Source organism: Nerophis ophidion, linkage group LG08, assembly GCF_033978795.1.
Source record: "Nerophis ophidion isolate RoL-2023_Sa linkage group LG08, RoL_Noph_v1.0, whole genome shotgun sequence".
In the NCBI taxonomy this organism is placed as follows: domain Eukaryota; kingdom Metazoa; phylum Chordata; class Actinopteri; order Syngnathiformes; family Syngnathidae; genus Nerophis; species Nerophis ophidion.
In genome coordinates this window covers 48,346,566-48,359,805 of record NC_084618.1, presented here as the reverse complement: position 1 = coordinate 48,359,805, position 13,240 = coordinate 48,346,566, and the positions used below count along the sequence as shown (strand labels likewise).

The 13,240-nt window shown below is 42.3% G+C and overlaps 1 protein-coding gene across 5 annotated transcripts in view; it reads left to right on the top strand.

The window, feature by feature from the left end:
• Positions 1 to 13,240, top strand: part of LOC133557864 (myosin-16) — a 138,882-nt gene that overhangs the window by 115,490 nt on the left and 10,152 nt on the right. For all 5 annotated transcript variants that reach the window (XM_061908734.1, XM_061908736.1, XM_061908733.1 and 2 more), the window contains 2 exons: positions 1,388 to 1,513; positions 5,734 to 5,904. In XM_061908734.1, coding sequence (XP_061764718.1) covers positions 1,388 to 1,513; positions 5,734 to 5,904 — 297 coding nt within the window. The remainder of the gene's footprint in view (positions 1 to 1,387; positions 1,514 to 5,733; positions 5,905 to 13,240) is intronic.

Genomic DNA, 13,240 nt, shown 5'->3' with positions numbered 1-13,240 from the left:
GAGCTTCTTTGATTAATTATCCTGTGGAGGAGTCTTGTCAAGCTGTTCCAACTGGGAGACAAAATCCAGATTAGAATGTTTGTGTTTGAGGGTGCGAAAACAATTAGAAAAATTCAATTCTAATTGTCCATTTCTGGTCCTCAAATTGGCCATAACTTTGCCTTGCAGAGCAGACAGCTTCTCCAAGATGTCATCCAGGTTGTGTATTAGCTCAGAAACCACAAACATCTGAGTGCCAACAGCTCTGCCCACCCTTTGATCAACATGAGAACGGGACTTCTGCTGATTTCAGTAAGCGTTGCACTGATGTATAGACAAATTCGGCTGCATTTTAAGGTACCCCAAAGCTGCCAGGGTTTTCCGAATTTGTCGATACACCTGGGCAGTGCTTACTGAAATCAGCAGACGTTCCATTATCATGTTTCCGAATAGGTAGATGTCTTCAACATCCGCGACTAAAAGAATCCCCAGTTAAAATTTTAAAAAGTACCATACATATATACACTTGCACATTTCAACATGTACAAAAAAAAATTTGAGAAAATGACAGATGATTCAATCGTACCCATAGATGCCTTTGTGCTGAAGCCCTGGAGCTGCCACTGATTCAGTGTCCCCCAATTTTGACTGCAGAATGCAATAAATGGTGTTCAGCGCTGTCAGCACTGCTTTGTAGAGCGATTGTGTACTCTTACTCTCAGCTGCATTGTTTTTTCCAAATGCTCTGAGCGGGGCTCAAACCCAGGTTGCCGGTGTGAAATGCCAGCATCCTAACTACTGAGCTAAGAGCACAGGCTGTCCCCTGGACTACCAGCACTATTCTTAAAGTGGACTGGCTCGTTTTACACTCGCACAGACATTGTTGCTGTTCAAATCCATTTTTTTTTTTCAAACTTTGTTTTTGTGGGTAGGAAGGGTGAAAGGTTGGGTGGCTTGTTGTGGTTTGATGTAGGAGTCCTCAAACCCCCTCTGCCTGATCCTACCCCTATTTCTTAGAGTCTTAGCATTTCTTGATATTCTGTTCACTTTCTGTGTTTAACATGTTTCTTTCTATGAAGAAAGAGTACGAATCAAGTAAATTTAGAAAAAAAAGAGTATTAATCAAGTAATTACAGGACATTGATTATTGTTGACAACAATACGATGTTCAAGGTTTGACACAAATAAGAGCTAATTATAATCAGTGCAGTTATTGGCTTTTGAGAATAAATTTGTCTGGACAAAACCAAATGCATTAGCAATTTTATCTCCTATTTGTATCCCATTTTGAGTAAAAAGTTTGCTATTTACTCTTGTTGATACGAACATTAATCATCAATTAATTGAAAATACACCACTGATGGACGATAATGGGATCTATGGTGCTTCTCTTATCCCTGAGTTTTAGTTCCAGTCGGCTCTGAGTGGAAAGAGGAAGCTGGAGGTGGATCTCCAAACTCTGCAGCAGGAGCACGAGGAGCTCCAAGCAGAGATGAGAGGATCCTTGGAAAAGGCCAAGAAGACCAGTTGTGAGGTAAAAGGCACACCACATAAACTGGAAGAAACCACACAGGGCTAAAGCTATCAACTGCTTGGATTCCGTCACATGGCTTCTTGACAGAATCCAAGTGAAAACCAGTGGTGGTCAACCAAACGAAGATGGCTTTTGTCCAGCAAGCAGCGCGCAAACTATCTGAGTTAAAAAGAGGCTTAAATCTTCCTATACTTTATCAAAAAAAGATTTGTCCAGTGATATAAAGGATTGTACGTCGGTCGCGTTCCCAGACATATCGAACTATTGTGCTCCAGACATCATTCTAGACAACAAAACAGATTGAAACTTGGAAAAACATGGAGGTCTACATCTTCTTTGTGTGTGGCTGGGTCAAGAAAATTGTTATCAAGACTCTCCCGGATAAATATGCATTGTTTTTGCTCGGGTAAGATTGCATTTAACTTCACATCTACAGCCATGTTTGTTGCTGTTGTTGCACGCGCCGTTTACGAGTAGTGTGTTTTCCCTGTCTTTATCAAAACATAACTATGGATGTCAACATTGTGTATGTGGTGAAAGTTCATTTATGATTGCTGCCTGTGGTAAAAGCTTAACTCTTTTTTTGGTTTTGCTCACGTTAGCTTCTATTTATATAGACTTCCTAAGATGGTGGTTTTTGAAACACTCGTACCAAACACCACAAACAGAGTTGAAAAAAGGGGAGGAGGAGTTGCACTTTTTGTAAATAAAGATTTAAAATGTTGGAAGATTGAAAGCAAATCTACTGCTATTGCTGGAGTATTTGAATGTATAACTGTAGAAATCGAAGTAGAAAAATCAAAACAAATAAACGTCAGTTGTGTCTATAGAACATCTGGATCATGTTTGGATACATTCAATGAAAAACTTGATTATATATTTAGTAAGTCAAATACAATCCATATTGTGTGCGGTGATTTTAATATTAATCTTATGAATCCCATGGACAGTACCAAAACAACAGATTTTATAACAGGATTGTACAGTAATAATTTCTTTCCCCTTATAACAAAACCAACCCGAATAACCGTAGACTTTGCCACACTGATCGATAACATTTTCACGAATCAACCGGAGAATCACATAACAGCAGGATTACTATTTAATGATATAAGCGATCATCTACCTGTATTCAGCATTTTCCACGATTTCTTTGATAGGAGAAAAGATAAAAAAGCTGTCCAATATAGATTTATTAGACATCAAACACACGAAACTATGGCAGCATTCAAGTCTGAGTTATGTGCCCAAGACTGGAGGGAGGTTTATACCTCCACAGACCCGGATGAGGCATATGAAACTTTTCTTAATATTTTCATAAAACTGTACGATAAGCACTGTCCAATTAAAAAACATGTCATTAAAGACAGCACCGTTAAAGACAAACCGTGGATCACAAGAGGAATACTGAAGTCTTGCAAAAAGAAAAATTATCTTTACAGAAGACATTTAAAGTACAGAACCAAAGAAACTGAACACAAATATAAAACGTACAAAAATAAGTTAACACAAATAATAAAGCACAGCAAACATACATATTACTGTAACCTATTAGAACAACATAAAAATAGCATCCAGGGTATGTGGAAAGTTTTAAATGGTATCATTAAAAAAAAAAACATGACACATAAGGAACATCCTAGCTATTTTATAGAAAATAATCTAACTATAAATGACCCTAAAGGGATAACTGATGCTTTTAACAATTTTTTTGTAAATGTTGGACCTAATCTAGCAAATGAAATTGTACAGCCTGAAAACAGTGCAAAATTTAATGAACAAACCATTCAAAACGATTTAGAATCGTTTTTTATTTCCCCCGTTAATGAAAGTGAAATCAAAACAATTGTAAATTCTCAGGAAAACAAGAAGTCAACAGACTGCTGTGACTTGGACTTTTCTCTGATCAAGGAAGTTGTTGATTTTATAGCGGTTCCCTTCACTTATATTTGCAATATTTCTTTTATAAAAGGTGTCTTCCCAAAGAAAATGAAAACGGCAAAAGTCATTCCCATCTTCAAAAGTGGAGATAAGCATCAGTTCACAAACTATAGGCCTATTTCTTTACTCTCACAATTTTCAAAAGTCCTTGAAAAATTATTTGTGTCAAGACTTGACAGTTTTATTGATAAGCATCACTTGCTAAGTGAACACCAATACGGTTTTCGATCTAACAGGTCCACTTCCATGGCAGTGATGGAACTAGTTGAGGAGGTAACCACTGCAATTGATAAGAGGGAGTTTGCTGTTGGTGTTTTTATTGATCTGAGCAAGGCCTTTGACACCATTGATCACACATTACTTTTAAACAAAATGCATAGGTATGGTGTCAGAGGTCTTGCTCATGATTGGTTGAAAAGTTATCTTGGTAGCAGAGAGCAGTATGTGCATATGAACAATGTAGATTCAGACAAAAAGATCATAACACATGGAGTACCCCAAGGTTCTGTACTGGGGCCAAAATTGTTTTTACTGTATATTAATGATATTTCCAAAATACTTAAAAAACTCAACTGTATTCTTTTTGCTGATGATACAAGTCTGTACTGTTCTGGGCAAGACCTTGACCAACTCCTAGAGACTGTAGAGATTGAACTCCACATACTAAAGCAATGGTTTGATGCCAATAAACTATCAATCAACCTAAATAAAACTAAATATATAATTTTTGGAAATAGGAAAAATAACATACAGCGTCATATAAGAATTGATGATATGGAGATAGAAAGGGTGTATTCAATAAAATTTTTGGGGATCTATATAGATGATAAATTAAATTGGAAACTGTACATAAATATACTTAAGACAAAGATGGCAAAAAATATTGCTATGTTACATAAAATTAAAAACTCTGTGAATCAAAAGGCTCTTCTCATGTTATATAATTATTTCATACTCCCATATCTTAACTATTGTGTTGAAATCTGGGGAAACAATTACAAATCAAACATCAACTCTATATTTTTACTTCAAAAGAAAGCGATTAGAATTGTAACTTATGCGAATTATCATGACCATACCAATGCTCTGTTCATTAAATTAAAAACATTAAAACTGCACGATCTTGTTGACCTCAATACTACTATTGTGGCTTTTAAAGCTCATAACCACATGCTGCCTGGGTGTTTACAAGTGAGATTTAAACCCAGAGAGAATCCCTATGACCTCAGAGGTTCAGCTTTCTTTCAGAAAGCAAAAATAAGAACAAGCTTAAAAAGTAGATGTGTTTCTGTTAGAGGAGTTCAACTATGGAACAGCTTGGATGATTCCTTAAAATGTTCCAGTTCCATTCACACATTTAAAAAACACTTTAAGACCAATGTCTTGAAAAAATATATCACTCTTGAATTAACATTGTAGTTAATACTATGATTAATGTTAATTAAAAATTAAACATGAGATATAAATAATAATAGAAGTACAATTGTCTGTATATATTGTATATGTAATTAGTGCAAAGGTCTATATGTACACAGGGATATTTCACATGCCTGTACTGTGTATAAAATTGAACTACGTTCATGTTGTTTATGATGTTGTTTAAAATGTGTATCATCATAATATGTTGTGCAAAGGACTTTTTATAACTTTCGGAAGTTTATTTTGTACTTGAATTTGTTTATAGGGTTAGGCGCAATAAGTGTTTAACTTCAGCCTAAACCCTTTCGGTCCGTAACATTTTTCATTTTCAATCTATGAATGTAAAACTTTTTATTTTCAATCTATGAATGTACAACTGTTTTTTTTGCTTTGTTGACCATTGACCGAAGAACAATAAACTTGAAACTTGAAACATGTGTTTAAGAAATACAAATAATATCAAGATATTACTTAAATGGAAAATAATAATTGTTAAAAGTATTTTAAACAAACCTTTAACGAAATGATCACTGGAAACTTGTGCTTTCTTTGACTCTGCTTGGACTGAACTGTGAGCTCCTTTTGTGAACTCTTGCACTCTTCTGGTTTTTTTGATTACCTTTCCAGGACCTCTGAAAAAAGTTTTATCTTTTTTGTAATTTGAACGATTCGTATGGCCGAAAACAACGCAAACAGAGGGCGTTTTTTTTTTTTTGGAGAAGGGCTAAATGGCGCCTCGTAATTAGTGAGAACAGAGCGAGTTGACCACCACACATTGACCACCACACATTTATTGGGCGGGACGTGAGCCAGACGTGACGTCAGTAAAATCCAATCAATACACCCTTGAATGTGTGCAGTTGGCCAGAGTGGGGGAGGAGTACCGCCTGGAGCAAGAGCACGTGCTCCATCTGGAAAGGGTAAAGAAAGGTCTGGAGGGCCAAGTGAAAGATATGAGCAGCAGACTGGATGAGGCCGAGCAGATGGCTCTGAAAGGTGGCAAGAAGATCATCCAGAAGTTGGAAGCGAAGGTAAACCAACCTGTATGTTTTAGCATCAGCTTATAAACCAATTATTGATCTTTGGGTGTTAATTGTGGAGTCCAGGATGTTGTTGTACACTACAAATATCTCAAGAGTTGCTCAACACTCTTAAAGTATGTTGGCTTCTGTTCAGTAAACATATTTTGATGACCACATCACATTTTGAGTCCATCACCCTCTGGTGTCAAAGCAAGCCCTCGCCAAATTAAATAATGTTCATTTGGGCTAGACACACACTGCAACTCACGCCTTTTTCAACAGTTTGGATTGACCTAAAGCACGCGTGGCCCTCTACTTAACTTCATAGTGGAGTATGATTGCGGTCCACGCACCCTGAGAGGTTAATAGTTAAATATATCACACCAGTCTTGAATTCCACTCGGCACTAAATAAAATAACATTGGGCAACATAAAAAGCCAATTTCCTTGAAGCAAGCTGACGTTTTACCTGAGGAATTTAACAGTGTGAAAATATATAATTTTTACAATCAATTTTACATTTATAATTACTCAGGTACAGTACAGAGTCACTATATACAGCTCACAAATACTCCATTGGCCCCCATTTCAGATTCAGGACCCACAGCGGTGATTTCAAATCCTTGGTAGCAGTCATGGCGCCTCTTGTTTAGTTGGCCATACTCTCTTTGTACACTACTCTGACTAGTAGTACACGTACCACCGTTTGAGAATCCCTGGTCTAGACAAAGCTCCCCGGAGAAAATAAAATTGTTCTCAATTCTTTGCAGTGAAGTACCTAAGACTCATGGTCTGGACATGTAAGCATGGAGAAAAAAAATTCAGAATGATATTAGCTACAGTAACAGCGCAATAAACCATCCATGAAACTATCAAGTTAGGGTCCTGGTGCTTTGGATAGGTCAACACTGATCAAGGCTAAGTTCTCACCACAAGGATGCTGAAGTGGGATTGCAATGGTTGTTGTGACTGCCAGTAAATATTATGACATCATACAAATCTAGCTTTGAATAACTTGAAATTGTAATCCACATTTATTTTTATTTTTTTAAATGTTGCTTTTTGTTTCCTCCCATTCAATTAATTGTAAAAAAATTGATGTCATCAAAATACCATCGACCAATCAATGGTTAGCAGAAGAGTGCATTTTGTGTAAAACGATACAAAATTGAATCCAAATGTAAGACTCGGTAGTGACAAGACAAACATGGGACATTTTTTATAGCAGAGGTCCCCAAACTATGGTCTGTGGGCCGGATACGGCCCGCCAGCGTCCAAAATCTGTCCCACGGGAAGACCCAAGTAAAAATTATTTTTATTATTGTTGTTATTTCATTACTATTTAATTTTTTTAATCTGTCCTTTCTAGCCCATCCATCAATCCATTTTATACCACTTGTTACTTTCGGGTTCTCCTAGCCGCTCAGAAAAATCATATTGTCTAAAAATGCATTTTCCCATCCATAACGTGACGTCAGCATTTAGTGAGGGGGAAAAATGGTAAAATCGTTGGGGAAATGTAAAACGGACTCAGAATGTCTAGTTTTTAAACTAGACATTCTGAGTCTAGTTTTTTTTTGTTCAGTATATATATATATATATATATATATATATATCCATCCATCCATCCATCATCTTCCGCTTATCCGAGGTCGGGTCGCGGGGGCAGCAGCCTAAGCAGGGAAGCCCAGACTTCCCTATCTCCAGCCACTTCGTCTAGCTCTTCCCGGGGGATCCCGAGGCGTTCCCAGGCCAGCCGGGAGACATAGTCTTTCCAACGTGTCCTGGGTCTTCCCCGTGGCCTCCTACCAGCTGGACGTGCCCTAAACACATCCCTAGGGAGGCGTTCGGGTGGCATCCTGACCAGATGCCCGAACCACCTCATCTGGCTCCTCTCGATGTGGAGGAGCAGCGGCTTTACGTTGAGCTCCTCCCGGATGGCAGAGCTTCTCACCCTATCTCTAAGGGAGAGCCCCGCCACCCGGCGGAGGAAACTCATTTCGGCCGCTTGTACCCGTGATCTTATCCTTTCGGTCATGACCCAAAGCTCATGACCATAGGTGAGGATGGGAACGTAGATCGACCGGTAAATTGAGAGCTTTGCCTTCCGGCTCAGCTCCTTCTTCACCACAACGGATCGATACAACGTCCGCATTACTGAAGACGCCGCACCGATCCGCCTGTCGATCTCACGATCCACTCTTCCCCCACTCGTGAACAAGACTCCTAGGTACTTGAACTCCTCCACTTGGGGCAGGGTCTCCTCCCCAACCCGGAGATGGCACTCCACCCTTTTCCGGGCGAGAACCATGGACTCGGACTTGGAGGTGCTGATTCTCATTCCGGTCGCTTCACACTCGGCTGCGAACCGATCCAGTGAGAGCTGAAGATCCCGGCCAGATGAAGCCATCAGGACTACATCATCTGCAAAAAGCAGAGACCTAATCCCGTGGCCACCAAACCGGAACCCCTCAACGCCTTGACTGCGCCTAGAAATTCTGTCCATAAAAGTTATGAACAGAATCGGTGACAAAGGACAGCCTTGGCGGAGTCCAACCTTCACTGGAAACGTGTCCGACTTACTGCCAGCAATGCGGACCAAGCTCTGACACTGATCATACAGGGAGCGGACTGCCACAATAAGACATTCCGATACCCCATACTCTCTGAGCACTCCCCACAGGACTTCCCGAGGGACACGGTCGAATGCCTTCTCCAAGTCCACAAAGCACATGTAGACTGGTTGGGCAAACTCCCATGCACCCTCAAGAACCCTGCCGAGAGTATAGAGCTGGTCCACAGTTCCACGACCAGGACGAAAACCACACTGTTCCTCCTGAATCCGAGGTTCGACTATCCGGCGAAGCCTCCTCTCCAGTACACCTGAATAAACCTTACCGGGAAGGCTGAGGAGTGTGATCCCACGATAGTTGGAACACACCCTCCGGTCCCCCTTCTTAAAGAGAGGAACCACCACCCCGGTCTGCCAATCCAGAGGTACCGCCCCCGATGTCCACGCGATGCTGCAGAGTCTTGTCAACCAAGACAGCCCCACAGCATCCAGAGCCTTAAGGAACTCCGGGCGGATCTCATCCACCCCCGGGGCCTTGCCGCCGAGGAGCTTTTTAACTACCTCAGCGACCTCAGCCCCAGAAATAGGAGAGTCCACTACAGATTCCCCAGGCACCGCTTCCTCAAAGAAAGACGTGTTGGTGGGATTGAGGAGGTCTTCGAAGTATTCCCTCCACCGATCCACAACATCCGCAGTCGAAGTCAGCAGAACACCATCCGCACCATACACGGTGTTGATAGTGCACTGCTTCCCCTTCCTGAGGCGCCGTATGGTGGTCCAGAATCGCTTCGAAGCCGTCCGGAAGTCGTTTTCCATGGCTTCCCCGAACTCTTCCCATGTCCGAGTTTTTGCCTCCGCGACCGCTAAAGCTGCACACCGCTTGGCCCGTCGGTACCCGTCCACTGCCTCCGGAGTCCTATGAGCCAAAAGAACCCCATAGGACTCCTTCTTCAGCTTGACGGCATCCCTCACTGCTGGTGTCCACCAACGGGTTCTGGGATTACCGCCACGACAGGCACCAACAACCTTGCGGCCACAGCTCCAATCAGCCGCCTCGACAATAGAGGTTCGGAACATGGTCCACTCGGACTCAATGTCCCGCACCTCCCTCGTGACATGTTCAAAGTTCTCCCGGAGGTGTGAATTGAAACTCTCTCTGACAGGAGACTCTGCCAGACGTTCCCAGCAGACCCTCACAATGCGCTTGGGCCTGCCAGGTCTGTCCGGCATCCTCCCCCACCATCGCAGCCAACTCACCACCAGGTGGTGATCGGTAGAAAGCTCCGCCCCTCTCTTCACCCGAGTGTCCAAAACATGAGGCCGCAAATCCGATGACACAACTACAAAGTCGATCATGGAACTGCGGCCTAGGGTGTCCTGGTGCCAAGTGCACATATGGACACCCTTATGTTTGAACATGGTGTTTGTTATCGACAAACTGTGACGAGCACAAAAGTCCAATAACAAAACACCACTCGGGTTTAGATCCGGGCGACCATTCTTCCCAATCACGCCTCTCCAGGTTTCACTGTCGTTGCCAACATGAGCGTTGAAGTCTCCCAGTAGGACAAGGGAATCACCCGGAGGAGCACTTTCCAGTACTCCCTCGAGTGTACCCAAAAAGGGTGGGTATTCTGAACTGCTGTTTGGTGCGTAAGCACAAACAACAGTCAGGACCCGTCCCCCCACCCGAAGGCGAAGGGAAGCTACCCTCTCGTCCACTGGGTTGAACTCAAACGTACAGGCTTTGAGCCGGGGGGCAACCAGAATTGCCACCCCAGCCCGTCGCCTCTCACTGCCGGCAACGCCAGAGTGGAAGAGGGTCCAGTCCCTCTCGAGAGAACTGGTTCCAGAGCCCTTGCTGTGCGTCGAGGTGAGTCCGACTATATCCAGCCGGAACTTCTCTACCTCGCGCACTAGCTCAGGCTCCTTCCCCCCCAGTGAGGTGACGTTCCACGTCCCAAGAGCTAGCTTCTGTAGCCGAGGATCGGACCGCCAAGTGCCCTGCCTTCGGCTGCCGCCCAGCTCACAATGCACCCGACCTCTATGGCCCCTCCTATGAGTGGTGAGCCCATTGGAGGGATGACCCACGTTGCCTCTTCGGGCTGTGCCCGGCCGGGCCCCATGGGAACAGGCCCGACCACCAGGCGCTCGCCATCGTGCCCCAACTCCGGGCCTGGCTCCAGAGCGGGGCCCCGGTGACCCACGTCCGGGCGAGGGAAATCTGGGTTCATTTCGTTGTAATTCCATAGAAGTCTTTGAGCTGCTCTTTGTCTGATCACTCACCTAGGACCTGTTTGTCTTGGGAGACCCTACCAGGGGGCATGAAAACCCCCAGACAACATAGCTCCTAGGATCATTGGGACACGCAAACTCCTCTACCACGGTAAGGTAGCAGCTCAGAGAGGAGCTATATATATATATATATATATATATATATATATATATATATATATATATATATATATATACACACACACACACATATATATATATATATATATATGTGTGTGTGTGTGTGTGTGTGTGTGTGTATATATATATATATATATATATGTATGTATGTGTGTGTTTGTGTGTGTATATATATATATATATATATATATATATATATAGCCTGGCCCCTGGCCAAATTGTTTTACCCAATGCGGCCCCCGGTTCAAAAAGTCCTGGGAATCCTGTTTTATAGACTGCAGGGCGGTGTTAACTCATCTTAATATTTATTTCATATTGCCTTTCACTGTGGTTGTGTTGTCACTGAAATGTGTTCATTGTACTCTGCTGTGGCCTTCACAGTCTCATCTGGTGCAGGACACAGAGTGTTCATTCATGGAAATTCATGTGATGAAGTCTTAAATTCTGGTTCCTCTGACAAAAAAGCAGACGGATTCAAAACCAGAACCTTCTTGCTGTATCATGCATAACTCCAAAAAATAGCAAAAAAAAAAACAGATGTGCCTATTCACGTTATAGTGTGCCAAGCTGGTAAAAAAAACACACCCACTGATGGAAGGATTTAGATTTTGTGGTGAAGCTGGAAAAGAGGCGGTTGCTGCAAAAACAGTTTTCCTGTTTTCTGACTTCTAAATGTTATAATGTTTGATATTTATGTTAAACAATGCTACAGCCTCAAATCATGAGGCGCATGTGTTTGGGCATCAACTTGCTCATCATTTTGGATGCCACTAAATGCTGTGTCTTGCAGTCTTGTTTTGGGGCATTGTGACATCATAGATTGACGGACATCCTTATATGGGTATTTTAGTACATGTTGCCAAGCCGTGATTGCTGCCTGGAAGGAACTTCCTCGTTAAAATGCCCTCCCGCCTGCTCTGATGTCTATCTGTAAATCAAATAATTTGTGTTTATTTTTTTTATTTTTTTATCTGGGACTTTGGAACAGCAGAAAAATCGGATTAGCCGCTAGACCCCGACATAAAAGACGGCGCCAATACAACTTGGTTTGAGGAAACAATAAAGAAAGTAGGATAAAATATTATTTGTATCTTAATCGTGGCATGCACACAATAACGCCGTGATAATAAATGCCGGCAAATGCACTTTTTTTTGGATGCGGCATCATGCTCGGCCGGTGCAAAGTGAACTGATGACCAGTAAGCCCGTATAGTCCATTTAGGACAAGGTCTGGCTAAAAGAATATAACATCGATGTTTGTCTTCATGATATATTTTTAACAGTGTACATTTTCCCAAAATACATTCAGAAATAAGATTGAGATAGTCTGGGTGGGGCAAGGAGGGTTTTCTTTGAAATCTAAACCGAACTCCCATGCACAAAATGTTTGTAGACTTTTGCAGAAAGTGAGTATTAAATATGGCGGTGGTGCAAAATTTACATCAAAGAACATCTACTACATTTTATCCAGACCACTAGTTCTCAAGCTTTTTTTTTTTTTTTACCAAGTTTCGCATCAGCAAACACTTGGCTCTCCTCGTACCACCATAAAGACCAACATTAAAATACAGTAGCATAGTAGTCCTAATTATTCATGAAAAAAGGCATAGGTTTAATCCAATAAGTACATTTAATATTGTTGGCCATTGTAACATTACACAGTATGAACAGTAACACTGTGTTTGCATGTTTAATTAGGTGATTTTTTTGGGCACACCGCTAGATGGAGCACACATACCACAGTTTGAGGATCACGGATTTCGTCCACAAATGTAGATTGGAATCCATCCATTTCTACCGCATATTCCCTTTTGGGTCGCGGGGGGCGCTGGTGCCTATCTCAGCTACCATCGGGCGGATGCCGGGGTAAACCCTGGACAAGTCGCCACCTCATCGCAGGGCCAACACAGATAGACAGACAACATTCACACTCACATTCACACACTAGGGCCAATTTAGTGTTGCCAATCAACCTATCCCCAGGTGCATGTCTTTGGAAGTGGGAGGAAGCCGGAGTAACCGGAGGGAACCCCCGCATTCACGGGTAGGACATGCAAACTCCACACAGAAAGATCCCCAGCCCGGGATTGAACCCTGACTGCTCAGGACCTTCGTATTGTGAGGCAGACACACTAACCCCTCTCCAACTGTGCTGCCTAGATTGGAATTATCATAGGTCTTCTTTAAGTGGCATTCAAACGCTTGGCCTGTAAGTTTTGTCCATCCTTGGTTTTACCGGCTCTTAGCCATCTCCTGCTTGATGAGCGACTATTCTACCTTTTATTAAAAAAAAAAAACGACTAAGCTTTAATACTTAAGGTATCCAAAATGAAGCCTGAAGACCTACCTCCAATTCCG